This window comes from Centruroides sculpturatus, unplaced genomic scaffold (genome assembly GCF_000671375.1).
Source record: "Centruroides sculpturatus isolate CEXI.00-Female unplaced genomic scaffold, Cexi_2.0 scaffold376, whole genome shotgun sequence".
NCBI classification, from domain to species: Eukaryota; Metazoa; Arthropoda; class Arachnida; order Scorpiones; family Buthidae; genus Centruroides; species Centruroides sculpturatus.
This window is the reverse complement of record NW_019384863.1, coordinates 187,747-215,540: the sequence shown is the minus strand read 5'-3', so window position 1 is coordinate 215,540 and position 27,794 is coordinate 187,747. Positions and strand designations below refer to the sequence as shown.

The following is a 27,794-nucleotide window of genomic DNA, read 5'->3' as shown; positions in this document are numbered from 1 at the left end:
TACTGGTTCCACACCAGGCATCATGGCTCATTAGAAAAGCTTTTAATTTTAACCTTAAAATAATCTTGACCTTTGACCTAGACCTTAAGATCAAGGGTATATCTGAATGTGAAATTTCCTGCTCTTTCCATTATTTCCAGGGTCGAAAATATGTCTTCCCATTGAAAAAAACAGACTTCATCTCCAAATGACCTTGAAGGTCAAGGTCATGTCTGAGGTCACCAACTGATTGACCCCTCGACATCCTACAACTTTTGTCTATACCTTTTTCCAAAATAATGAGATCCAATTAAAATATTTCATTATTTCAAGATAAAAACTACACCCTGTATAAATACTGAATTGCAACATAAGAATTTTAAATAATGTTACAGAACAGTTCAAACTGCTCCATTTTAGAACTCGATATAATGCCTTCAGCTTTGGAACAGCTTTTAACCAGAATAAGGCCTGTAAAATGGGCCGAAAACATGTGTTGAGTGTTAATTCTGGAAACAAACACAAGCAAACAATTTTTGTATGTGCGTTCATGATTCGAAGAAGACAATCATAAAACCAATTAGAGAGAAAATTAGCAAAGTTTACTGAAGTTCTAGAAATGTGCAAAGTGAATGAATGAATAAGGGGGTTGCAGGACTGGTTTCCAGCTAGTAGAAGTTTTTGTTAAAAAGGTATACACCCTGTTTAACATAATCTTATTGTAGGGCTTATACTGATGAACATGGGCATTTGCTGATTTAGGGCAACATGTATGATGATAATGTTAGTATTTATATCATTGTTGTTTTATCAATACAATATGTATACTTTCTGGTCTAAGTACTTTTTATTTTTTCTATTGTGTGTATTCTGTCATTTAAATTATTTTGAATGCTACTACATTTAAACATATTTGGACACCAACAGTACTTTGTTGGATTATTAATGTGCAAGTTTAAACCTGATAAAGAACTTTAAACTAGCTTANAATGCACTATAACAGAGGCTTAAGACAAAAATTTATTAATATATTTATAATATCATTGCACAAGTAAATCTCATTATTGGCAAAGTAAAAATTAAATATAATATACCAGTTTAATATATGAAAACCAACACTTTACTGTTGATTGTTATAAAATTATAGCTAAAAATAAAACTATGAACATTTTAGTCAAATACATTCATTTCATTAATATTCAATCTTGTTAAAATTTAGTTAATGAAACAATTAACATAATTAAATATTCTATGACAGAAAAATAATAAACAGTTTTGAACTCTATTGAATATAATTACATACTGTATATGTTTAAACGAAGTAAATAAATAATTTCAAATTATAAAAAAACAACTATAAAATATACTTGTAAACAACTTTTATACAAAAAGCAAAAGATTTTAGCATTAAAAAAATTAAACATGAGACAATTAATGCACCAATTCAAGAAAGTAAAAGCTAATTATTGCTTTGCAATTATATTTTAGAATCAGAATTTGCAAATTAAAAAAAAATTTTAAGCATTTGCAATGATTTATTTATGAAAATTTCATTCAAAATTACATTATAAATCATCACTATACCGCTGTAAAAAATTTTCACTAAATGCAAGATATTCAGCATTCTGACAACACTTAAAATTACAATAAATTAATCAAAGAAGTTAAAATGACAATTACTATTATGTGGTTAACAAATAATAGAATTAGAAACAAAATTTATCATTGTATAGAAGCTATACAGACATATTATTCTATTGATTATTTTTTAGTAAACAATAGAATAATATTTTATAAGCTTTACCCAGTTAGAGCTCCACCGCATAGAAAAAATTGCCGTTGAGCATGGCTACAGTAAAGGCATGATTCATGGTTTAGCCCGTGCCTGTGCTGACCGTTCTCCCACACCACAGTGGCAGCCCCCTGCCTACGCTGGACGGCGGCCACTAACCCATTAAGAACGATAGATGCGCGGTCGTCTGGTTCAACCAATATTTAGACCCCCTATACAGGGAGATTGCTTGCCGTAATCGCATGAAGATCGCATACAGGAGAACTGGCACTATTTACGACCTGCTCTGCAACGCCTAGGACACAATAGATCTCAACAGGGCCCCAGGGGTATACTCCATTCCCATAGAGACTTAGTTTACATTGGCTCCATCATCTGCTCAACACAAAAATGGTTAAGTAAGCATCAATCGGATATTAAAAATAACAGGCACACCACTGCCTTGTCAGCCTATGTTACTGACCCTGAAATTCGGGTGGACTTCCAAAACACCAAAGTAATCAGACAGGCGTTTCGTATTGATCAATCCGTCACCTGGAGGCCTGGGAGATTTATAAAACCAACATTGGGGGCACCTGCATCAACTTTAAAGATGGAGAAACGATTGCGCAGGCATAGAGATACTTATTCGAAGCATTTGATCTGGGACAAGCGGAGGGGTGAAACATGATATGATCATTATTTACATCTTGGGCATCATCATTCCAACGGTCAAGAGTAGACACAGTTTAGTCACAACCTGAAGCAGACCTCAGTGGAGGTCAAAAACATTTGTGAAGATTGTTATACAACACAACACTGTTATAAAAAGGTTTTGTGGATTGTTGCAATGGAACCTATGTACCACAAACCTGGTGATTTCATGACTTCATGTGACAAGTTTGAGCAGAAAAGTAGGAAGTAACGTTGAGAACCAAAGGCAGTTTTGTGCAATGCCATCCAACATTTCGTATCCTGAGATACTACTGTATATATATACTTTTTAANAGACGCTACACACTGCATTTGATGATACAGCAACCACGTCCTCTACATTAAGTTAATACTTTCTTACATTTGCCACAATTGATACCACAGTTTATTAAATTCAATTATTTCTGTGAGGTTTAAATGTCAAATGTTTATATTTCTTAAAAATGATGCTTTACTGTACATTCTTTGAAGACCATATAAAAATTATCCATGGATCCTGGATTTGATCTCATTCAGTAGTGGGATTCAGTTGGTTTGTACCAGTTCAGCAAAACTGCTTCCTAAAATATTTTAATTTGGCAAATTGATTTTTAACAATCAATTTGCCAAATTATAAATTGTCTAAACAAATATTACAAGTTATCACAAAGACTGCATTTGCATAAAACTGCCAACTTTTAACAGCTCAATGCAGACTAGATCAGAACAATAGAGAAAGACTGCAACAGAGCAATAAGTGTGAGCCTAGAACTTAATATTTTACCTGAGAGCTCAACTCACAGGTACAATAATAAGTTCTAGGCACAAATATATGTGACTGGATCTGGGAAATGCAGGACAATAAATATGTTTTCGGGATGATTTTTGCATACAAATATTAAGACATTGATTACTATTGTTGGATAGTCCCAGAAAAGGGAGAGTGAGGATTAATCACACAGCCAATGATCTTTGGATTAAAGTAAAGAAAGCTACGAAAGATGCAACTCAAGAGGCAATATGGAAATATCTAAATTATAGTTTAAATTTATCCTTCACTAAAAGTATTAATAAAAGTTTTTTTTTATGTAATATTTTTTTTATAATCCATTTTATGGTAAAAAATATTTTCAATCAATTGTCAAATAATATTAATTTGTTCTCATCTGGGTATTCACAGCTGATGGATGCAATGAGGTCTAGCCATTTTCAATGTTATTCCCCTGGCTGTTATATACAACATTTACATTTACTAAAGGATTAGAAGACCTCCACCAATAGGTATAGCCTTGGAAAAGGAAAGATTAAGCATTATAGTAGAAGTGAGAAGAGTGAAGAGAAGAGAAAGATAGATAGGAAAGTGTGAAATATGACGACATCTCAGAGTACCCACTGAGTGCCATTTATTAAACACAAAAAAGTACAAATAGCCAAAATACAGCAGTATACAGAATAACTGCCTCTATAGTAGGAGCCCCATTATAGCTGACTTGCCTTGGAGCTAAACAAACATATATGCACGAATGTACAACCGGATTGGGGGAAAGACAGACAAATCCTCTATGCTTTTGAAGGAAACAAAAGAAAACAACCGTTTGCACAAAACAGCCTGAAACCGGGTGCAAAGGCCTCTAAAGGCTAATTTGTCAAAGGGTCCACAAACACAAATACACGAGAACGTACAACCCCTCTTGGGAGAAAGACAAGTCCTCCATGCCTTTGGAGGGAGAAAGCAACCGTTAGCACAAAAAACAGCCCGAAACTGGGCAAATTGACCCTTAATGACTACCTTGCCAAAGGGCCTGCACACAAACACGTATGTACTGTACATCCCCTATCAAGGGGGAGAGAACTTCCATGGCCTTGGAGAGTACAAAAATGTGAGCGACAAATTCTCCTGTGAAGGGACCAGGGACAATGACATTGTTCCTTCAGGTCTAGTGGTGCACGACAAAGGGTGGTTAGGACACCGACCACCTTAAAACAATAAATCACCACACAATTGCCTAAACATTGGGCTATAATATGGCTAATTAAAACACCTTAAAACAAAAAACAACGACACAATTTATGCCANTTACATTTATTAATATATATATTTATATATTAATAAATGTAAAAAGAAACAAAATTACATTTCAGAAGTTAGTTTTAATATAAAATTATAATGACTAGTGCCATCTAGTTTCAAAAACATTCTGATGCTGAAACAATATATCTCAGGTCAACTGGTTAAGGTCAGCATGTCACAACCAGAGATATGTTAAGAATAACATGAGACAGGTAAATGGGTTTTCTCAAAAATTCATTTGTCAAAATTAGATTTCACAGCATTCACATTTCCAACTTCCCAATGAGCATCACATGTGCAAATCTCGCACTAGTGCCTGTTTGTAGAAAGAGTATCGCTATTTTGTATTTTATTTTGCTCGGTTCTTGGTTCCCCGAGTACCTACAAGTCTGGTTTTTTTATGTGCACATGATTTGGCCATCTAATACTCTGTGCCAAATTGCAACTCCTGATATGTACTCCTTCATACCTCTAAGCTGGTAAGCCAGGACAGAACCATGATTTTAAAAACAAGAAATAGTCTTGTCAAAAAGCATTTATCTATTATAGTATATAAAAATTAGTGACATTTCACTAATTTTTATGGTAAACCACACACACTCAATGAATGAGTGTGATTTACCATTAGTTATATTCAGCAAAGCATGTATAAGATTCACACATTGTACCCAAGAATTCACACATTGGAGATATACATTGAAATTTCAGGAGTTATTTTTAAAAATTTGTCATTTTAACAGTAAAGTCATTTGGAAAAATAAAAAATTTTTCATGAAAAATTTCTAACCTTTAGAAGTTAAATATGCATATTCTTTCTTATAAATTTGATCACAGAAATCTATAATTTGTGGAATATAGTCAGTTACACGAGTAATTATTTTTGGTGGAATTATCTTAAGTTTTCCTAAATCGGCAAAAAAATCTTGTTCAAAATGCTTCACAATATGCTGTATTGTCATGTTTTCCTAAATATAAAGAAAATTTTAAAATAAATTAATTATAAATAATTTTATAAAAACTTATAATTATTCATTATTAAAATTATTATTTATTTGATTATTAACCATCAAAATTATCATACTGTGACACCTACTGTACTAAATTATTTCATCATTAACTAACTTTTGAGGACTACCAATTTAAAATCCTGATCATCATCAATATATAAATAACTGAACATTTTAAAAAAAATGAAGTTATTTTTGTTACAAAAAAGTATTAGTCATGGTTTTACTTCTTATGTATGCAAAGTACCTTGAGTAGATTTATTCATTTACAATTAAAATATTTATTTTAACATTGGCAGAAGTAACTTCATTTTTTTTAAACTATCACATTNAGCCAGGACAGAACCATGATTTTAAAAACAAGAAATAGTCTTGTCAAAAAGCATTTATCTATTATAGTATATAAAAATTAGTGACATTTCACTAATTTTTATGGTAAACCACACACACTCAATGAATGAGTGTGATTTACCATTAGTTATATTCAGCAAAGCATGTATAAGATTCACACATTGTACCCAAGAATTCACACATTGGAGATATACATTGAAATTTCAGGAGTTATTTTTAAAAATTTGTCATTTTAACAGTAAAGTCATTTGGAAAAATAAAAAATTTTTCATGAAAAATTTCTAACCTTTAGAAGTTAAATATGCATATTCTTTCTTATAAATTTGATCACAGAAATCTATAATTTGTGGAATATAGTCAGTTACACGAGTAATTATTTTTGGTGGAATTATCTTAAGTTTTCCTAAATCGGCAAAAAAATCTTGTTCAAAATGCTTCACAATATGCTGTATTGTCATGTTTTCCTAAATATAAAGAAAATTTTAAAATAAATTAATTATAAATAATTTTATAAAAACTTATAATTATTCATTATTAAAATTATTATTTATTTGATTATTAACCATCAAAATTATCATACTGTGACACCTACTGTACTAAATTATTTCATCATTAACTAACTTTTGAGGACTACCAATTTAAAATCCTGATCATCATCAATATATAAATAACTGAACATTTTAAAAAAAATGAAGTTATTTTTGTTACAAAAAAGTATTAGTCATGGTTTTACTTCTTATGTATGCAAAGTACCTTGAGTAGATTTATTCATTTACAATTAAAATATTTATTTTAACATTGGCAGAAGTAACTTCATTTTTTTTAAACTATCACATTCTAATTGAATACAGTGAGTGATCGGTTAACGAACAGTTCAGACTGCAAACAAATCTGACAACAAACACATTCACAAAAGATTTTTATGTTCAGACAACAACATAAAAATCTTGTGAAACATGTGTTCAGATAATGAACACCTCATAGAACAAACACAAAAAAAAGTAATGGTGCATTTAAGATTTTTAAAACTATATTTTACTGGCATCTATACATGGTTTATGAAAAGAGACTTTCACAGTTGTATACATAACCTTTTTTGCACTAGTTTTCTGTTCTCTGAATTTTTGTAAGTACTTTTCTGAACTTTTATTTAAAAATCTGATATTATTATGCATGCATTAAAAAGAGTGAAGTGTCAAGAACTGTGTTCACTACATAGACTAAGCAAGAGATTATAGCCAAGGTAGAGAGTCTGATATTGTAGGCAGATGACTTCAACAGGTCTACAGTAGGTAAATCTTAACTTAAAAAAATATAAAATCAAAAAGACTCAAGCAGATAAAAGAGTAATGAAAATCACATCTGAGAAACAAAGATGTGCCATCCATGAAAAAATGGAGAGATTCTTTTTAGTTTGTTATTACATTTAAATAAACATAATAAATATAAAGAAATTATATAATTTTTTATTTATTTTTTTGTGGTCTCCAAAATGAATTAATGAAATTCCCATAAAAATCTATGGTAAATCAATAATCAATTAACAAACAATTCAGGTAGTGAACATTGTCTTTGAATGGATTATGTTTGTTAACCAATCACCCACTGTATTTATAATTCTACAATCTAACGATAAACATATTATAATGGCATTTAATTAATATATTTTCCTTTTGATAATTTTTATTACCTTATTATACAATCTATTTATTACTTTTCATTAGGTATTAAATTATTTTACATGTTTAAGATTAATAAACTATCAATAACTACTGTATATGAAGAACAGTCTGACATTAATAGAACAATTTAAAATATTTTGGAAAAAGTTATAATTTTAAAACTTCTGTTCATTAGGGTTTAGGTAAATATCAATTTTCAATTATCCATCCAAACTAATGCCTATTTAATTAATATAGTATAAATTAAACATTAACATGTACTTTGATTTTTGCTGTTGATGTTTTCATATGATACACATTCAATTTCTCAAATTTTACAGATGTTCAATATTCCTGCATCACTCTAATAAAACCATATCATTTCTATTATAAAAATGTATTACTTTTTCTAAATTTTACAAAACTTGCAAAAAAAAATTATATCTTATTTCTATATTAAGAAGCAAATCATTATCTTCTAGATTAATTAATCTTGTTTCCTGTTACATTTTATGATAAGGATGACTGAAATATTGAATATGTTCTTAAATCACATGTGAGTAATCTTGTGGTCACTGTTTCAATCCAATAAATTTTAACAAAATTTAAATTTTTTAAAATGCTATAAAGTAAAATATCTTATTAAATATCAAAATATCATCTGGAAAAAATAAAAATAAAAAATATACACAGGGCCATCCCTAGCAGATTCTCTGCCCTCAGGGTAGTTCAGAGTATTACACTACCTATTTCAACAATTAGCACTGTCTCACACTTGTAAAATTACCTGTCAAAATATCAGCTTAATTTCTCACTTTAATATCAATAAATATTTATAACTAAAAAGTAACCAGTAAGGAAATTAATCATAATTATTAATTTTTTCTTTTAAAATTTTATCATTGTAATGTCTTTTTTAATTGCTATCCTCAGGCAAATCAGACATTGCTTGAGTGCTAGGGATGGCCCTAAATATACAAAAGATAAATAAAGTTATAATAAAAAATTTCATAATTTCTTAAAAACCAATATGATAATCATAAATTTAACAGAATATTTTGTTGAGAATTTTCTAACTTCTCTGACAATACAGTTATTTCTAAAGATAGTTTAGAAATAACTGGTTTTTAAAATGACAAAAGACTTAACAAATTAACATAGATTCCTACATCTAAACCTGAAACTATTTACTATATCACAAATTTCTTGCTTTTTTGTTATTGTTTTGAATAATAATGACAACATTTTAAACAGCAGTACAATTAATAATGAAGCATAACATTAAGTGTATTAACAAAATTACATTTAATTATTCATTATAAAATTTTTACTTTATGATTGAGCATAAATTATTTAATGTTATGTGAATTTAAAATGATCTATTTTAACCAAAAGGCAATTTATTCAGTAATGTTCAGCTTAGTTTTTTCTTTAGTCTGTTTATCACTGTCTTGTCAAATAAATATATATATATATATATATATATATATATATATATATATCTTATATTATATATATCTATATATATATCTAATATATATATATATATATATATATAGTATATAAAAGATATAATGGAGAAACTAAGCAATTACATACAGAATTGATATTAGAGAATGATTGATAATGAAGACAATTTAACCATCTAAGTAAGCATAACAAAATTATATTTTTTCACATGACTTCAAAAGTATCTGGTATATACTTATCTGGTACATAACTGATTATGCTCATTCAGCAGTTTAAAACTGTATTATCATCAAATCAGCTTCTAGATCAGTAATTAGTTTATGATGAAATGCTGGTATGGGGCAGTCCATAAATTACATAAGGGCGATTTTGGCCATTCTAGATCCCACCCACCCTGTGTAAGAAACCATAATATTTTCTTTGATCCCCCTCCCCTTCCCTATCTTATGTAATATTTTGGCATGATTTTATAAAAAGATTTTAACCAAAAAATTTTTTTATGAAACCCTAAAAACCTCAGGTCCAAAATATATAATTATTAATTATGTACTATTATTTATAAAAGACTTTATGTGAACAAATTTAAAAATATAAAAATTTAATAAATTCGAATGAACAATTTATTTTAAGAACTTTATTTTTTAATTATTAACAATATTATTATTGTTATTATTATTATCATTAATCAATGTCATAATATTTATTTTTATAATAATTTTAATTTTCGCAAAAGACGCAAAAAACTTTGCCAGATTGAATTAGCTACTGCACACGTAAACAGAAACATCATACAAAATAAAACAAGAGAGAGTAGAGAGAAACCACATTCCATTGCCATATTGATTACATCTTGGCTAAGGCCATGATGTAATCAATATGACAATAATAAACTACATGCTGCTAAAATGTGCTAGGTGCACCTGGGGACTAAATAATAAAGCTTATAAAACTCTATATAATGGGGCAAAGACCAATGCTACTTTATGCGGCCTCTGACTATGGTCATGTAACTAGTAAAAATTCAGTATCAAGTAAATTACTCTCTCTTCAAAGCCAGTTTTACATCAGAATTTCAAAGTGCTACAGAACTGTTTTTACTAATGCCTCTCTGATACTAGCAGAGCTCCTCCCTTTGCCACTATATATTGTAGTAAAGATTCTAAACTACTACATCAGAACTACAAACGTCAAGGCTCAACAACGGTCTCTACGGCTGTTCATATGCTACCACATTGCAATTACCCTACTATCTCTGATCACCATCCTGTAAACAAAGATATTTGGTGTCATCTGCTTCCTCCATGGATAATCATGCATGCATTAATATCTACACAGATGGGTCAAAAAGCTCCCTTCTTGTTGGCTCAAGTATCTGTATCTTCCTCCAAACTTGATAGATGGAGGTATGTAGGAGGTATCTGTACCTCCCATATACCTCCATCTATCAAGCTAAAGAAGATGTTGACTACCACGCTGTTCAGTGGGCCACTTCACCACCAAACAAAACTCTGTCTATCAACATTTACAGTGATTCTCAGTCTGTCCTAAAAGCTCTATTAAATCCCAATTGCAATAGCAATAAAATCGCATATATCCAGCACCATATTAAAAATCTTGTAAAGATAACTTTTACATATGTTCTTGGCCATACTGGCATACTAGGAAATGAAAAAGCTGACTTTGAGGATAAGTCAGCTGCAAAGAACACTGATTTGGACTACACTAAGGCTGCTACGAGAGAGAGGAATGTCCCTCTCTCATATAGCAGCCTTAAAAATTATATTCATGACAATGCTATGCAAAAGTGGAATCAGTAAAAGTAGTTGAGCAGTAAAACTGGTAGAATAACAAGACTTTAATTTCCTAGTGTTGAATATAGGTTCTCATCACTATTTAGAGATTTAACGTTTGTGTCAGATACGAATAGCCCGGGTCTAAACTAATAATTTAAAAATAATGTTAAAATTTTGTCATAAAATATTCTTTCGTTTTGGGTGAGAAAAATAGCGTTTTCTAGCGTGGGAAAACAGCTAGGAGAGTCACTTCCTTTGACGGAAGTATGAGCATCCTCTGTTTTTCCCTTATCTGCTAAAAATATTGCTTTATTGGGAACTGTCTACCCCTCATTTCTTCTCCTTCCCATCCGTCCACATGGGAAAATCTGAATACGATGATTGGTCAAATATGGGAAGATATCAGCGAAGTTGGGCCGAATTCGAGGAGTTCAGCGGCAGATCCGAAAGTGACAAGACTCCACTCAATTGCTCTCTAAGGCCAACGCCCTTAAGAGTTCGTCGGTAGATCTGGAAGAGACCGCACTCCATACACTTGCTCTAGAAGACCAACGCTCATAATTGTATCATATAGAGTTAAACTTCAGTTAGAACTTGAAATAGAAAAATTTATTTGTGTGCCAATCCTCCTTTTGAACCGAAGCGAAAGAACATTCTCTATGAAGTTCCTTCGCCGAATAAGAAGACGACACTGCAAAGTAAACAGGTCGTATGTTTAAGACTAAATTGTGAGCTCTCTCTCTCTCTCATAAATGTATAGGTTAAGAATACATTTCTCTCTCGACTCGGTATAGACTAAGAATAGATTTCCTCCTGTCACGATTGATTTGATCATTCGTTCTTTGATTGACTGTTTGGATTATTAGATTATTTCTTATTCTGTATTTGTATTGTTTATTTTGTTTATTAAATTATATATATATTTTGTTAAGAGATGTCTCATGTCGAATCTCTGAATCAGATCTACGGCATAAATTTCACGCGTGTTTATCCGCGTTACGCAAGTAGATAAACTGGTGTCGGGAACCTGACATTTGGATAGAGACTACACAGTCTTTAACCCTCATTAAGCCTGAATATTACAGCCCTCCTATGAAGATTTAAGATCGGATCTCGAAATCCGAAACTTAGAGAACAGATTTCGGATAATCTGTGCCCATAAGTGATATAGGATTAACCCTATACCCTTGGCTGACTCTCACAGATACTGTTTCTATATTTAGAATAGTTATAAATGCAGATCAAAGTATAATACATTTAAACTTGTATATGAATAATGTGTGTAACAATCTGTTTAAATTTCAAAAAAGTATTGCTATATATAATTATTGACTGAGAATCNTACGGCATAAATTTCACGCGTGTTTATCCGCGTTACGCAAGTAGATAAACTGGTGTCGGGACCCTGACATAAGGAAGAAGGTGAATTTGCCATCACCAACTTCCGCTTAAAATATTAACTGTAAGACCCTCCACACTTGTTTCCCTAAGTTTTGGGAAAGGCCGTTCTTGTAGACGACTGAGACTAATTTCATGAACTAGTGCCGATTAAGTGGTGCTAATTATTCCAGCGGATTGGTACCCCAGCTGATCTCACATTTGCTACTGCTCAACTACTTACTGAGCATGGTAATTTCAGAACCTACCTGGCAATATATAACAAGGCAGAAACTGCTCCTTGCTTTTGCTCTACAGAAAACCTAGACACCATCGACCATATGATCTATCATTGTCCAATTTATGATCAAGATAGACTCATTCTGAAATTAGAAATTTTTATGCTTGGTTTCAGGTAGCCATGTCCACTTGATAATCTTGTTCAGAAACCACTGTTTGATGCTTTTTACAATTACGTTCAAAAAATATGGAAGAAAAGACTATTTATAATTTATAATTTCTAGTTTTACATTTTAGTTTTCACTAAAAGCCAAATACTAATTTTATGTTTACTTTGTATCATGTATTTTGGTTTATGTATTCTTAGTGTTATACAACCCATAGGAATGGTGCACTTATTCTAATAAAAACCAAGAGAGAGAAACCACCACATGGCTTTCTCCCATGACAAAAAATGTGTAGTGTGTGAATCTGCTAGCGTTATTACTCTATTACGTCACACAAGACGAGTGTTCTTAATAGAAACCGCCAAACTGAAGCCAAATTCAAAATGCCACCACTCAATGAGATCAAAAAATAAAAATACGAATATTACTAAGACGAGATCTATTACCTCCATACCAGAGTAAAAAATCGTAAGAAATCCTTGACCCCACCCATCCCAAAATACCTTACGTAATTTATGGACGGCCCCTATAACTGAATTTGAGTTCTTCCTATTAATGGCAATCTGGCAATGATGCTACAAAATCTTTAAAAAAATCCAGCAACAATCCAAAAAATCCATTCCCAGATGTTATGATATTTTATTATAAAAATTTTTATATTATTAATTATTATAAAATGGCAAAAAACTTAATTTTGATAATAGTGATGCGCTTTATAAAAAATTGTACATGCTAATGAGTAAAATATTCATTAAATCTGACCCCTCTTGCAATATGATACCTGAACTCCTTCTATCTCACCATCTTCTCAACCTTTAATCACCAAATTTAATAGCATCAATGCTTCTTATACAAATTACCATGCCAAATTTCATTTCTTAATCATTAACCCCATCCTGAGATATTAAGCAAATTAGACACAATAAACATAGAATTTTTTCCCTTTTTTTTTTTTTTGATTTTTTTGGGTTTGGGGTTCTTGAAATGTTGAGATTTGAAATAACTCAAAGGGTCATGGAAATCATGTCAAATTTGACATGGTTCCAATAATTTCCCTTATGTATACATAACAGATGGGAAAGTAAAACTTATATCTTGCTTAGTCAAATAATAGAATCAAGATGAAGTAAATTGCATTTAAATTAATTCTATCTTGAATCAAGTTTTATTGGCTGGTAAGTTTAGAGATCTACTTTTAGATCTTTATTGTACTGAATGTAACATCTGATCTAACATATCTAATAGCCTACAGCAACTCAGTTTCAACAAACCAGATTATCAAAAATCTATTTTGAATACTAAAATATCAATATTTCAAAACTTTGATGGAAAAATTGATTTTAATAAATAAAAAAAAAGTAACTTTAATAACTCATATAAAAAGCAATTACTTATTTTAAAAGATAAACATCTTTTAAAGTAAATAACCAAACTTTATATTTATTTGAAACATTGTATTTAATATAATTAAATCCAGATTTAAAATTTTTGTAAATTCAACAATTCTAGTAAATAATAAAGTGTAATAATTAAAATTATACAAAAAACAAAGACTTTACCTCTCTAGATTTAGCTATAATTTTATCATCTATATCAGTAATTCCCATGGTGAGAATGATGTCATAATTAAAATATTTTTCCAATATTCGTCGAATAATATCAAACTGCATATAACAACTGAAAAATTTAATTCTTGTTAATATTTTTAAACAGTACCACAAATTAAAACAAAGCTATAATTTTAATTTTGAATTATTTAAATAAATCTTAGATTACTATGCTTATTTTCATTATAAGATACAATTCTAAAATAGGGTTAAAATAAAACCTAATTATTTATTTAAAAAAAAACTGATGTAGCAATTATATTATTTCATCATATATTTAATAATATACAAGATGATCATAAAGTATTACTATTCAACACTGTCTAGAGCAGCGGTCGGCAACCTTTCTCACTTCACAGACCATTATCATGAATTTTTTTTAAAAGGATACAAAATCTGTAGAATAATGATAAAAAAAGTTCAATTTTACTATATTAATATGAAACTTGCATGCTTAATTATAACAAATTAATGCAAGCCTAAAGTTCATTGCTGCTTGTTTGAAACAAGTTTATGGATTCTTCGCGCTTTTCCAGAAGGACAACAATCGCACTCACAATATTGTTTATTGTTCATTATTTATTGATAACAGTCACTTCGTTTTTTGTTTTAGATTTGAATAAAAATCCCCAATGAGTGAAAAAAGCAACTAAGCATTTTGCATTTCGTTTGTAATACTTTGTGTAACCTTCGGTTGATCAATGTTCAAATTTCTCCACGGGTCACCCAAATTTTCTCGCAGACCACCAGTTGCCAACCATTGGTCTAGAGCAGCGGTGGCCAACAAGTCAATCGTGATCGACCGGTCGATCACGAAGCCAATTTTGGTCGATCGTTCGAGATGTCTTGAATTAATGTGTTACACTTGTAACTGAACGTAATGCGCAAATGCAAATGTAGTGATATTGGACCACCGCGTCCTCCCTCAGATGCGGTTTTGTTGGTCCATGTGATATTCATTTGCGTACAGTCATAAAAGGGAAATAAGAAATGTAGACAAAGGATCGTAAAACCAAAAAAAAAGGTGGGTAGAGGGACAGAGGGAGTGGTCAGGACATGGTAGAAAGAGGAAGGGTGAAGTGGTGGTCCCCGAAAGTGATAACGTTGAGTTTCAATTTTTATTCTGTTTACAATGTAAGTACTTTTTCTTCGTGTTTTAAATTAAATTGTGGCTTTTCTTACCTATCTAAACATAGTATGTATTTCACACCACCCCTTGCCACTTAGACTATCCCTACAACAACAAGTCAATCACGACACATTTTTAAGATATAAAGTAGATCTTCTGTACATAAAAGTCGGCCACCCCTGGTCTAGAGGGATATCTAACAGTCCAGAAATTTTGTAAACTGACATATCAGGACACACTCAAAAATACCAGGTTAGAGACATAGTCATGATACACCATGCCTTTTAAATGATCCCATAACCAGAAGTCATGAAGGATTAGGTAACCATACTGCGAAAACCTGCAACTAATTATTCTGTTATTACTAAAATGTTGCCACAGTAAATGTTGTAGACTTTGTCTTACATTTGAAAGTACCACTATCTTGTATAAAATTGCTGATATTGTTGTTACTGCAGCTTGTTAAACAAAATTGTTCAATGTTTCCCAATACCTTTGGAAAGTAACAGGAAAGGTAATGATAAAGTATTTGAGAAGGTTGCAGGACTTAAGCAGAACTAGTCTTTTCAAAAAAGAATGGACCAAGTGTGTCTAAAAACACTACACTGAGTTTGGGCAAATGAGGTGAAATCTGTTGACATGCATTTGAACATTTCAAAGTCTAATTATGAGAGACTAATTTATTGAAGAAAAAATGTGCCTCAGTCCACAAGATCTCCCATAGACAAACATAGCTCACTTACATTATATAAAAAATTTCAATGAAAAAGTCAAGTGGGCTTCCTTGTCACCATCAAGTAACTATTGACTGATCTTGTATTGGAAAAAATGCAGTATCTTTCTTAGTGCCTACCATACAATAGCATATGGCACAGCCAACTGCTGTGATACTTTACATGCATTGCCATGACCTGTTACTATCTTACTGGTAGATTACTCATTGAGCAATCTACAAGTAATATAGGTCATGGCAATATCTTCCACTATTTGTGCAGTAAGAGAATTGCATCCTTGCCCTAGCTATATACATAGATGACCAGTTTTCTGAAACAGATCAATCATTTTTCTAGGAGTATACAGTGTCAAAGACCCTAAAGAATTTCTTAAAGTATCAGAACTCTTACAGCAGTATTGCTATTATTTTCATAAAACAGCTTCACAAAAAAAAGGTACATTTCAGCAAGGTCACAAACATTGTGAATGATCTGCCATAATGAATAGTATTCCAATTATTGGGTATAAAACTATCTTCAACAGGTTTCCACCTGCTGAAGATAGTTTTATACCCAATAATTGCCCATAGCAAGTGTATACTTTTTGTTGCTCATAGTGCCATAAATTCTTTAGTGGTGAATTTTGGAACTAAATTTTTCCCCAAAAAATCTATTTGCATGTCCTAAAATGACAGCATACAAAATTTGGTTATGTTTAAACTGCTACATATTCTTCCAAATAACAGTGAATAAAAATATTTTAATTATGATCACTTTGTATTTTTAGGAAAATTAGTATCAATTGGAAATGATAAGACTATTAAAAATTTTTGCTTATTGGAGTTGCTTTTATTACTTGATATAAGTAATTTAAAACTAAAGTTATAAGAAAAAAGAAGCATATTTTTTATGTTTTAATTTTTCATTATTTCCTATAGTATTTTTCCAATACACACAGAACTCAATTAAGAAGTTTCCACATTAGAAGTCTATCCATATAATAATTTTAATTTAAAATATTCAAATTTTTCCTATATAAAATGTTCCCACTTAAGAAAATTTCCTGTTTAAGTAGGCTGAAATCATTATCCATGATCAAAAATTGGACTCACTTAAATTTTTCAACAGCATCATATCAAAAATTTTTATATATTTAAAAAAAATTATATTAGGAAATACAGTACACAAAATTGTTTATCATTTTGGGTGTGACTTTGGGTTACTTTAAAGATTTATTTTGGAATTTTGTTGCATGATCATCTGGCATTAATGCTTGCAATAAACAGCAAGTTCTGGAAAGTGCTATCATCTCATGGGTGATATTGTACATCTTCAACAAATTTTAGTACAGTATTTGTAGATTTGTGGGTTTTGTTCATGGGAATCATAAAATGTATTTTTTTTTTACATAACAAAAAAAAAATTAAGCAGGCTACATTGGACAAATATCTAAATAAATACTGTATAAACCTAATCCAGGGATGCACAACCTTTTCTGAAGAAGGGCCAAATTAGGATTAAGTTTACTGACTGGGGGCCGGACCTCCAAGTGATTAATGTGATGGCTGAGATTGGATGCTGGCGGCAATCTTCTTGATGTCTAGCGTAATGGCAGATGTTGAAACAACCAGCAGATTTTCCAAATTCTCGTTGGTTAACCTGTTCCGTGTTTTGCACTTGTTTAAATTCATAAGCGAAAACGCTTGTTCGCATACATACCATGTTTCCCCGAAAATAAGACCTAGCAGAGGTTTTGCTGAATTGCTAAATATAAGGCCTCCCCCCGAAAGTAAGACCTAGTAAAGTTTTTTTTTTTTTTCTTCATAACGGTCATCGACAGCAGGTTGAAAGTGGCCGTTGGCTTTTTGAAAGTACAGCCACTGATTGGTCAGCAGACAACACGCCACACGGCATGATTTGCATAAGACTATGGCTTGGAATCACAGATTTGCATAATGTTATGGCTGGTGATCACTAATTGGTCGGCCGGGAATCACGCCACATCATATTTGCATAGTGTTATGGTTCAGTAAGCAGTAATTGGTCATCGAGCCCGATGTAGACGCTATAAAAAGGTTAAGTTGAAGCAAGAGTGGGAAGTCCACTCCAACGGAACTTTGTAAGTTCACTTCGGTTTTATTTAAGTTCAGTTCAACATGACCGGATATACGTCACTCTCGTCTAAGTTCGACTTGGGAATTTTTTTGTTCAATAGTAAATGTGAATTCTTCATGGAAAAATAAGACATCCCCTGAAAATAAGACCTAGTGCATCTTTCAGAGCAAAAATTAATATAAGATAGTGTTTTATTTTCGGGGAAACACGGAAGGTACTGCCAAACATGCTTGCACAAAATCGAGCATTGTCTTTCAGTTTTGGAAATGATGTATCAGGCAGTTCTTTGTAGAATGTGAGGAGATTAGAATTTTTAAACTGTGATTTCAATTCATCACTGCACTGGATGTTTATCAACTCAAGTTGGACATCTGGAGGGGTATCTTCCACTTTCACATCAAATGGAGTTGAAAAAAGTTGCAGGTAGATCTTGTATTTCTGGAATTCACCAAACCTCTCATTGAATGATGTAAGGAGGGTGTTAACTTGGTCAGAGTAATCCATCTTCATATGTGGGTATTTCTCTTTCATGGCCTTGCAATGTGGAAAGTGTGTAAAGTTCTCTGATTGCATGTGGGACTTGAAAAGTGATAGTTTGGTCATAAATGCATTGATGTTACTTGTCAACTGAGAAACAAGTTGCATCTTTCCCTGCAATCTCAAATTAAGGTCGTTTAGATAAGCAGTAATGTCAGCAAGGAAAGCTAAATCACACTGCCATCTTTGTCCCTCCAAATTCCTTGTAGTGTTCCCCCGTTCTTTGAGGAAAGTGATAATAGGCCCCAATAGCTCCACAAATCTCTTGAGGACTGTTGCCTTGCTCAGCCAACGAACTTCAGTATACGTGGGCAGGTCAGCATAATCAGCATCTATTTCTTCAAGAAATGATGTGAAGAGTCGATGGTTGAGTCCATGACGGCGGATTAAGTTCACAGTATCATAGACATCTTTCAGCAGACGTTCAAATCCCAGCTTCTTTGCACAAAGTTGCTGTTGGTGAATTATGCAATGATACTGGACTAACTCCTTTTGCCTGTCCCCAAGGTGGTTTTTCAGCAAGGTGACCATGCCATTCTCACATCCAACCATAGATGGTGCTCCATCAGTGGCAATGCTGGATAGCTTGTCAAAGTCCAGTGCTGATTTGTTGCAAACGCTCAATAAACCAGTAAGTAAGTCAGCACCAGTTGTATGTCCGGAAAGTGATGCCATGCCAAGAAATTCTTCATTCACAATAAAATCTAGTGAAACACTTCTAATAAACACAATCACTTGTGCTGTTGATGATATGTCAGTGGATTCGTCCACAGCCAAAGAAAAATAAGCACAGTTTGCAACTAAAATATTAAGTTGGCCAGAAATGTCTGATGCAATTTGCGAGATTCTCCGTTGTATCGTCATGCGGTTAAGACTGATTGTTTGAAAACACTTTGTCTTCTCAGGACACATCTTCTCACTTGCGATGATAAGACACTTTTTTATCATATCGCCATCTGTGAAAGGTTTCCCATTCTTGGCTATTAAAGCAGATATTTCTAGGCTGGCTTCAACAGCCGCATCCAATTCTCCAGATTGTTTCTTGAACACATTTTGTTGGCTGATTAGTGATCGTCGTAACGATTCGATTTTCCGTTTGCGTTCCGTACCTTGCAGAAGGAAATCCTTGTGTTGGCTTTCATGATGTCGCTTCAGGTTGAATTCTTTTGGCACTGCTATTGTTCCATTGCACAAAAGGCAAATAATGCTGTTGTTCTGTTGCACAAAACAGTACTTGTTAGTCCACACTTCCACTTCTTGAAACTGATGATTCTCGCGATTGACCTTGCGTTTAATGCCCGGCGCCATACTGTTCACTCTGCAAAACAATGTCTCATTGTGCCGAAAATTCTGAGGCCCGCAACAAATCATGTTTGAGATAAGGCAAGCTAGACTACCACGTGCTTTGTTCTGTATCCACTCTGACCAAAGACTAAAGAGGCGGGGACAGAAGACTATTACGCACACGTGGCCAGGCAGGTCTTAATTCGTTCGACCCCTGTCCGGGCGTCTCCACCATTTCTCAGAATTTGTGAGTCAGATCGTCAACATGCCAGGTGCAGGACACTAATCCATCATAAATGTGGTTACCATTCTTACCTAAATTATATTTATGGCCCGTCAGTTTTACCCCCGTGTTCAGAAATGAATCAAAAGTGATTAACACAGTGCAGTGGAAAATCTGAATATTTTAAATATAATTATTAAAATTGCGATATCTCGTTTCAAATTGGCGCTAGAATCAATCTGTTTTTTTTTTTTTTTCTGTCCTAAATATATCACAGTTTACGACTGTTAAATTTCAAATAAAATAAAAATTAAAAATAATAATTTAATTTTAAATTTACGAAAAAAAGAATGTAAAAATAAAAGTAAATAAAAAGTTCCAATTAATTTACTACTTAAATAACCTAAATATATCTGTTTTCTTTCAAACAAAAAAAACCGCAGCTTTCTAGCTACACGGAATCATTTTACAACCCTCTTTGTTGACAAGTTTATGGCTTGACGCGGTTTGTAATAATTATTAAATCCAAAATATTTTAATGCAAATGGCTTCCTTTTAGTCGTAATGACTCTATTCCAACTACAGTATTAATTTTCTTGGTCCAACTTAATAATAATAAATTTGATGTGAAAAATTTTTTTTCTATTCTTTGTCTATGGAGAGATATTGTTGTAAATTATTGGTTTTATAGCTTTTTGTACATTCCTTTTTGAACTCTGGTTAGTTTTTTTCTAGTTTGAATGACATTAGGTTGACGAATAAGCGTCTTTTCAGAAAAGATTGATTCAAATTCGACTATACCAATCAGAATCTAGAATGTAAACAAATGCTAAAAAATCGTTATTTTCATGGTTTTTCAGCGCTATTTTCACTTATTTTTGTTATTTGACGCTATTTAGACGAATAGGCAAGTTTTCCGAAGCATAAAATTGAAGATTTCCCGCCAAAATAGAAACTTCCCGATAACATCGGAAATGACGTTCTAACATCATTTTAAAATATTCGATATCTAAAGCAGAAAGTGTTAGCTAAAAATAGACTTATTTATAGAACAATCCCCCATTTCTCACCTCAGGGAAAGTCATAAAACAGTTGGGTGCTAATGACTTTGTGAAAGGGAAAAAGTTCTACACTTAGAAACTTCGAAAGAAGGGATTTGGCCTGTACCGTCTGCGGGCCGCATAAACATTGATAGGGGGCCGTATGTGGCCCGCGGGCCACAGGTTGTGCACCCCTGCCTAATCCATTGTAATGTAGCAAAATATTGTTAAATAAATATGGATTATTGAAAGAAAAGCTATATTATTTTCATTTCTGATAAAGTTTTTTTTATTTTAAATTGATTTCTTGAAAAACTTCTTAACACAGTTCTACTGCATATGTGTTCCTATTAGATACTTATGATTAAATTTAACTGCTTCTATAGGAGAACACGTTTTTCATCAATTTAAAAATAACACATTTATTTCATTTATTTTCCTGTCTATGGAAATTGTTTAAATATCAAAGTTCTCAAGTAATAATAATATAAACTTTAACTAAAAATATTCTTGTTAATACAAATCTTTCTGAATATTTTTTCAATTTTATCTTCAATAATGCTTTATTCATACTACAACACATGGTAATTTATATTTAAATATGCATGGCTGAAATTAAGCAAGTAACAAATTTTGGCAATAAATCAAAATTGTCTATAAATTATCTTTTATTCATCCAATGCATTTGTATAGTGTTGTACTATTTATGAGAACAAGAGAGAATATTTCTTTTCCATTACTCAACATTCTGTTTCACATTCATGATCATATATAATTCTTGAATTTAATTTTCTTTAGAAAGAAAATTTTATTTTTTTTATCATGTAATATAAATACATTATATAATATCACAATATACTATTCATCACAATTACTAGAATCATTTCTATGCTGCTAATACCTCTAACCAGTGATACAAACCCTATACATACTAGAGATTAGATAATAGATGATGAGCAGCTAAATTGAAAAATCAACTGACATTGAAACAATAAAAATCTGTCCATTATCAATTGAAAATATGGCATCAGAATACTTAGTTTTATTAAAAATATTGAAGAAAAATGTTCCTGGTAGGATTCAAACATGTGGTTTACAGCTTAGAAGGTTGTTGCTCTATACAGTGAGTTATGGATGCTATAAAAGAATTTAAAAGAGTAGAGTTGATAATAGTGAGGTTGCAGCTGAAGTTCAAACGTTAAACTTGTACAGCAAGCAGAAGTACACGTTTGACATTTGAACTCCAAGTAAAACACGTTGCACCACACATTCACATCACTCACTCAATGGGATATTGTTGAAAAATGGCGAAAACATTTAACAATGACGAATGTTACCAATGAAGGTAAATAAACAATTAAACTATTTTAAAGTATTTATAGGATGTTTAATAACACTAAATAATTATTTTTATTAGGTTGTTCAGAAAGTAAGTTCATTTTTTTTACCACTAGACATATTAGTCGTATTTTTCTCGCCATTTTTATTCTAAACTGTATTAGCATTATATATTTTGACATCTAGCATTTTAAGGCTTATATGTAAATAATTTCTTTTGATTTTGTGCAATTGTTTATTTTTTGTGTCCCACCAAATATGGAAGATCGAAAGCATCATTTTCGGCATATTTTGCTTTTTTATTACCAAAAAATCAAAATGCTGTTCAAGCAAGAAAAAAATTGTGGTACATGTATAGAGATGATGTGTTAAAAGAAAGACAGTGCCAAAACTGGTTTACAAAATTTCGTTCTGGCAATTTCAATATTGAAGATGCACCACGTTCTGGATGGCCAGTTGAAGCCAATGAAAACAAAATAAAGATACTGATTGAAGCAAACTGCCAAATAACAATACATGAAATCACTAAGAGATTAAATCTGTCAAATTGAACTGCTTATGATTACTTGAAACAAATTGGTTTTGTTTCAAAGTTCAATATATGGGTTCCACATGTTCTTAGAGATATGCTCTCTTTGGTGGGATTATAAGGAAATTTTGTTTTTGGAGCTTTTACCAGACAATTTAACAATTGACTCAAAAGTGTACTGCCATTGAGTAAACAAATTGATTAATATCATCAAACAGAAAAGGTGATCGGAGTTGATCAACAAAACAGGTGTAGTGTTTTACCATGAAAATGTCAAATTTCACACAAGTTTGGTAACTCGTCAGAAACTGTTACCAAACTTAGATGGGATGTGCTATCACACCAACCATATTTGCCAGATCGAGCACATCAGATTATTACTTGTTCCAGTCTATACAAATTTTTTTTAACTGTAAGACATTTATTTGAAATGACAATGTCAAAAATCGCTTGGATCANTTGTGAAAGGGAAAAAGTTCTACACTTAGAAACTTCGAAAGAAGGGATTTGGCCTGTACCGTCTGCGGGCCGCATAAACATTGATAGGGGGCCGTATGTGGCCCGCGGGCCACAGGTTGTGCACCCCTGCCTAATCCATTGTAATGTAGCAAAATATTGTTAAATAAATATGGATTATTGAAAGAAAAGCTATATTATTTTCATTTCTGATAAAGTTTTTTTTATTTTAAATTGATTTCTTGAAAAACTTCTTAACACAGTTCTACTGCATATGTGTTCCTATTAGATACTTATGATTAAATTTAACTGCTTCTATAGGAGAACACGTTTTTCATCAATTTAAAAATAACACATTTATTTCATTTATTTTCCTGTCTATGGAAATTGTTTAAATATCAAAGTTCTCAAGTAATAATAATATAAACTTTAACTAAAAATATTCTTGTTAATACAAATCTTTCTGAATATTTTTTCAATTTTATCTTCAATAATGCTTTATTCATACTACAACACATGGTAATTTATATTTAAATATGCATGGCTGAAATTAAGCAAGTAACAAATTTTGGCAATAAATCAAAATTGTCTATAAATTATCTTTTATTCATCCAATGCATTTGTATAGTGTTGTACTATTTATGAGAACAAGAGAGAATATTTCTTTTCCATTACTCAACATTCTGTTTCACATTCATGATCATATATAATTCTTGAATTTAATTTTCTTTAGAAAGAAAATTTTATTTTTTTTATCATGTAATATAAATACATTATATAATATCATAATATACTATTCATCACAATTACTAGAATCATTTCTATGCTGCTAATACCTCTAACCAGTGATACAAACCCTATACATACTAGAGATTAGATAATAGATGATGAGCAGCTAAATTGAAAAATCAACTGACATTGAAACAATAAAAATCTGTCCATTATCAATTGAAAATATGGCATCAGAATACTTAGTTTNGTGAAAAAGTTGGCTGATAAAAATGAAAAATTTATCTTTCTAAATTATTTCTAAATGATTACATTATTTCATAAAATAATGATTACATTATTTTGGTTACTTCATTTCATATCAATACCAGGTTAGTTAGTTAATACACATCAGAAATATTTATAAAATAATTTGAAGTATTTTAATTTTCACAAAATTTTTTTTCTATAAGTTGAATAGTAATGATAAAATGTTAAATCTATAAATATTACAATAAAGCTTTGAGATTAACATAAAAGCATTATATAACTTACTATGCATGTCCAATGTGCATTTCATCATATACTGTTGGCCCACAAGTATACCTAAATAAAAAATAATTTTTAATTTTATGAAGTACAATATTAAGTATATAATAATAAATTCATAATTATAATATAGAAACAATAATTAAATATAAGAAATAAATCTATTTAGTTATCTTAAAGATACTGTGTATATATATACACAGTATATATTTTCAACATTAATTAATTCAGCTATTTTAGGCTTTGGAATGACACTTTAACTATCTTGGTCATCTGGCTATGATATGAAAATTTGGTTATTGAACTATTTTTTGTTTGATTAAAAAAAATCTATCTATAAATATTTTTTATCTATATGTTAGTAGTTTATTTTCTGATGCACAAAATGTTAGTGTTATTAAAAGAAGCATCATTGAAGTAATGAATTGATATGAACTATTGCAGAGAAGTGAGTGTTGACATACAAAAAATACGAAGCAAAAATGTTTTATCCATATGTATTTGTTCTGATATTAAATAATTTATTTTTTCTAAAAATTTCTAAATTAAAACTTTGTATAATAATACATCTTGTATGTATTATTTTTTAATCTTATATTACTAATTTTTTTATTTGAGTTTGTTTCCAAATTGAAAATCAGTTTACATATATATATATATATATGTGTGTGTGTGTGTGTGTAGAGAGAGTTCTTTCAATAATAATTTAGAGCAATATTAAGACCTAGTTCAAAACCACATCAAGCTTTTAAAAGTGTACTTCTCTAAAATGCTACTAGCAAAATAAAGTATCTTTTAGAAGGATTTTTATCAGAATTTCATCTCAATTTAATTTCAATAAGCATTTCAATCATCATTTCTGGTACACAAGATGTTATTTTTCTTATTAATGTCATTAGAATCTTGTCTGATTAACAGTTGTATCTAAAAACTGTTGGTATGCATTAATGCTGAATCATTGAAAAATGTCTTCCTTATATAAACTGACTCCATCTTTTTTTCAAGAAAAGTATCACTGTAAATTTTAGGAAGACATATTTTATTTCAATTACATATTTTTCAAGATATTTCACATCTCATCATCAAATCAAACACTTACCAGTAAAGCCTTTACTCTTACTTAAGCATTCAACCTTCTAAATATTGGTTTCAAATTTCTGTAAAATTATTAACTAATGAAGTATTCTGGTTTTCAAAATATTACTATTGTTAATTCCACAGAAAAAAAAAACAAACTTACTTTCTGAACAACCCAATAATTAGCATTGTGTCTCCTACCATACAATAGGACTACCTCATACTTTTGTTGAGGAAAGTAGTGACTTATGTGAATCCAAAAGCAGCTCAAGAAATTATTTTTAGAAAAATTTACAAATGTATTACACTGTTGTTGGTATAAGATGCTGTGAAAGAACAAACCTACTCTGACAAAATTATGATAAGCTGTTATGAACACAAATATATGTAAATTCTATAGGCACTTCACATCACTTGCAAAAAAATTGAATAATTAAATAATTTCTGGATTAAAATTGTGTTTCTTTACATTATTATTCATAAATGCCTAAATAATAATTATTTTAATAAAATACATCATAATTTTAACCCCAAACACAAAAAAATGAAGAAGTTTAAGCCGAACTTCTACTCGCCATGCTAGATGTAGCAAACACCATTGTCAACTTTCTAGAACTGCCAGATGCTGGCGCTTGATGTCCGACATTCATGTTTTGGGCTGAAAACGTTAGCTGCAACCTCTCTAATTTTGCTCTATTTATACTTATAGATCTACAGCTAATTAAGAAAATGTTTCCAATAGTGCTAAAAACTTTATACTAATCATTTAATTAGCCATATTATAGCCGATATTAAGGCAATCGTTTGGTGATTTATTGTTTCCAAGAGTGCTAAAAACTTATCTTGGTTACCTATATTGTTATTAGTTCTCAATTCCATACTATACTTCTGAGTCTGTAGATTAAGATAGAAGAGAATAAACTCCATTATGGCTTTATCAATCTCTGTTCAACAATTACATCACCATTCAAACAACAGACTGTTTAGATATTATAAAACATTATCAAATGAAATTCTATTTGTAATCATAACATATTTATATAACACATATTGCATGTATAATATTTTAAACTTTGCATTTTTCTCCCTATTAAACCAATTTGTAAATTTATTTAAAAAATACACATTACAGAGAATGTCAAGTTCTTAAACTTCATTGATTTCAACTAAACAATATGAGTGAAAAAGTTGGCTGATAAAAATGAAAAATTTATCTTTCTAAATTATTTCTAAATGATTACATTATTTCATAAAATAATGATTACATTATTTTGGTTACTTCATTTCATATCAATACCAGGNTAAAATTTATTAAATTCTAAAATTCCACACAATTTAAAGTTTAACATTTTTCTGATTTAATACATTGTTCAAAAACATATTTAAAAAAATTTTAGATAGATATTACACAAACAATCATGTCAATATACTGCCTATTTCTAGAAGCAACTATTTGTTCATTCAAAATTGTTAAAATTAAATTTTAGTTATAAGAAATTATGTAACTATAATGTGTAGTAATTATTTAGAAATATTTTTAAAATGTGTTAAAGTTTGTTTGATAATTTTTGTTAATAAGGTTGGTTTTATAATTTGATAGTGATTAAGTATTTTGATAAAAAATTTCATTCAACAGACATTGCAAAACTTTTTTTAAAAGTACTTATTGATATCTTTCATGAAACATAGCTCTTCAAAATTAGTTTTATATATCAAATGTTAAATTATGTATAAGTAATATTCTACTAAAATGATGGAAAAAATTTATTACATTGAAATTCACATTTAATAATGTAAGCCCTTCAGATCAGTGACTAATTGGTTAAGCTGGCAGTACCATCATTTACAATTATTTAAATCTATTATTAAATAAAATGTTTATTTGTTAAATTCAAGATGTCAAAAACCC

The 27,794-nt window shown here is 30.7% G+C and overlaps 1 protein-coding gene across 3 annotated transcripts in view; it reads right to left on the bottom strand.

The window, feature by feature from the left end:
* LOC111630715 (probable cysteine--tRNA ligase, mitochondrial) overlaps positions 1-27,794 on the bottom strand; it is an 85,567-nt gene that overhangs the window by 53,003 nt on the left and 4,770 nt on the right. For all 3 annotated transcript variants that reach the window (XM_023374861.1, XM_023374859.1, XM_023374860.1), the window contains 3 exons: positions 24,815-24,865; positions 14,140-14,257; positions 6,159-6,336 (listed from right to left, as the gene is read on the bottom strand). In XM_023374861.1, coding sequence (XP_023230629.1) covers positions 6,159-6,336; positions 14,140-14,257; positions 24,815-24,834 — 316 coding nt within the window. In that variant the 5' untranslated portion in view covers positions 24,835-24,865. The remainder of the gene's footprint in view (positions 1-6,158; positions 6,337-14,139; positions 14,258-24,814; positions 24,866-27,794) is intronic.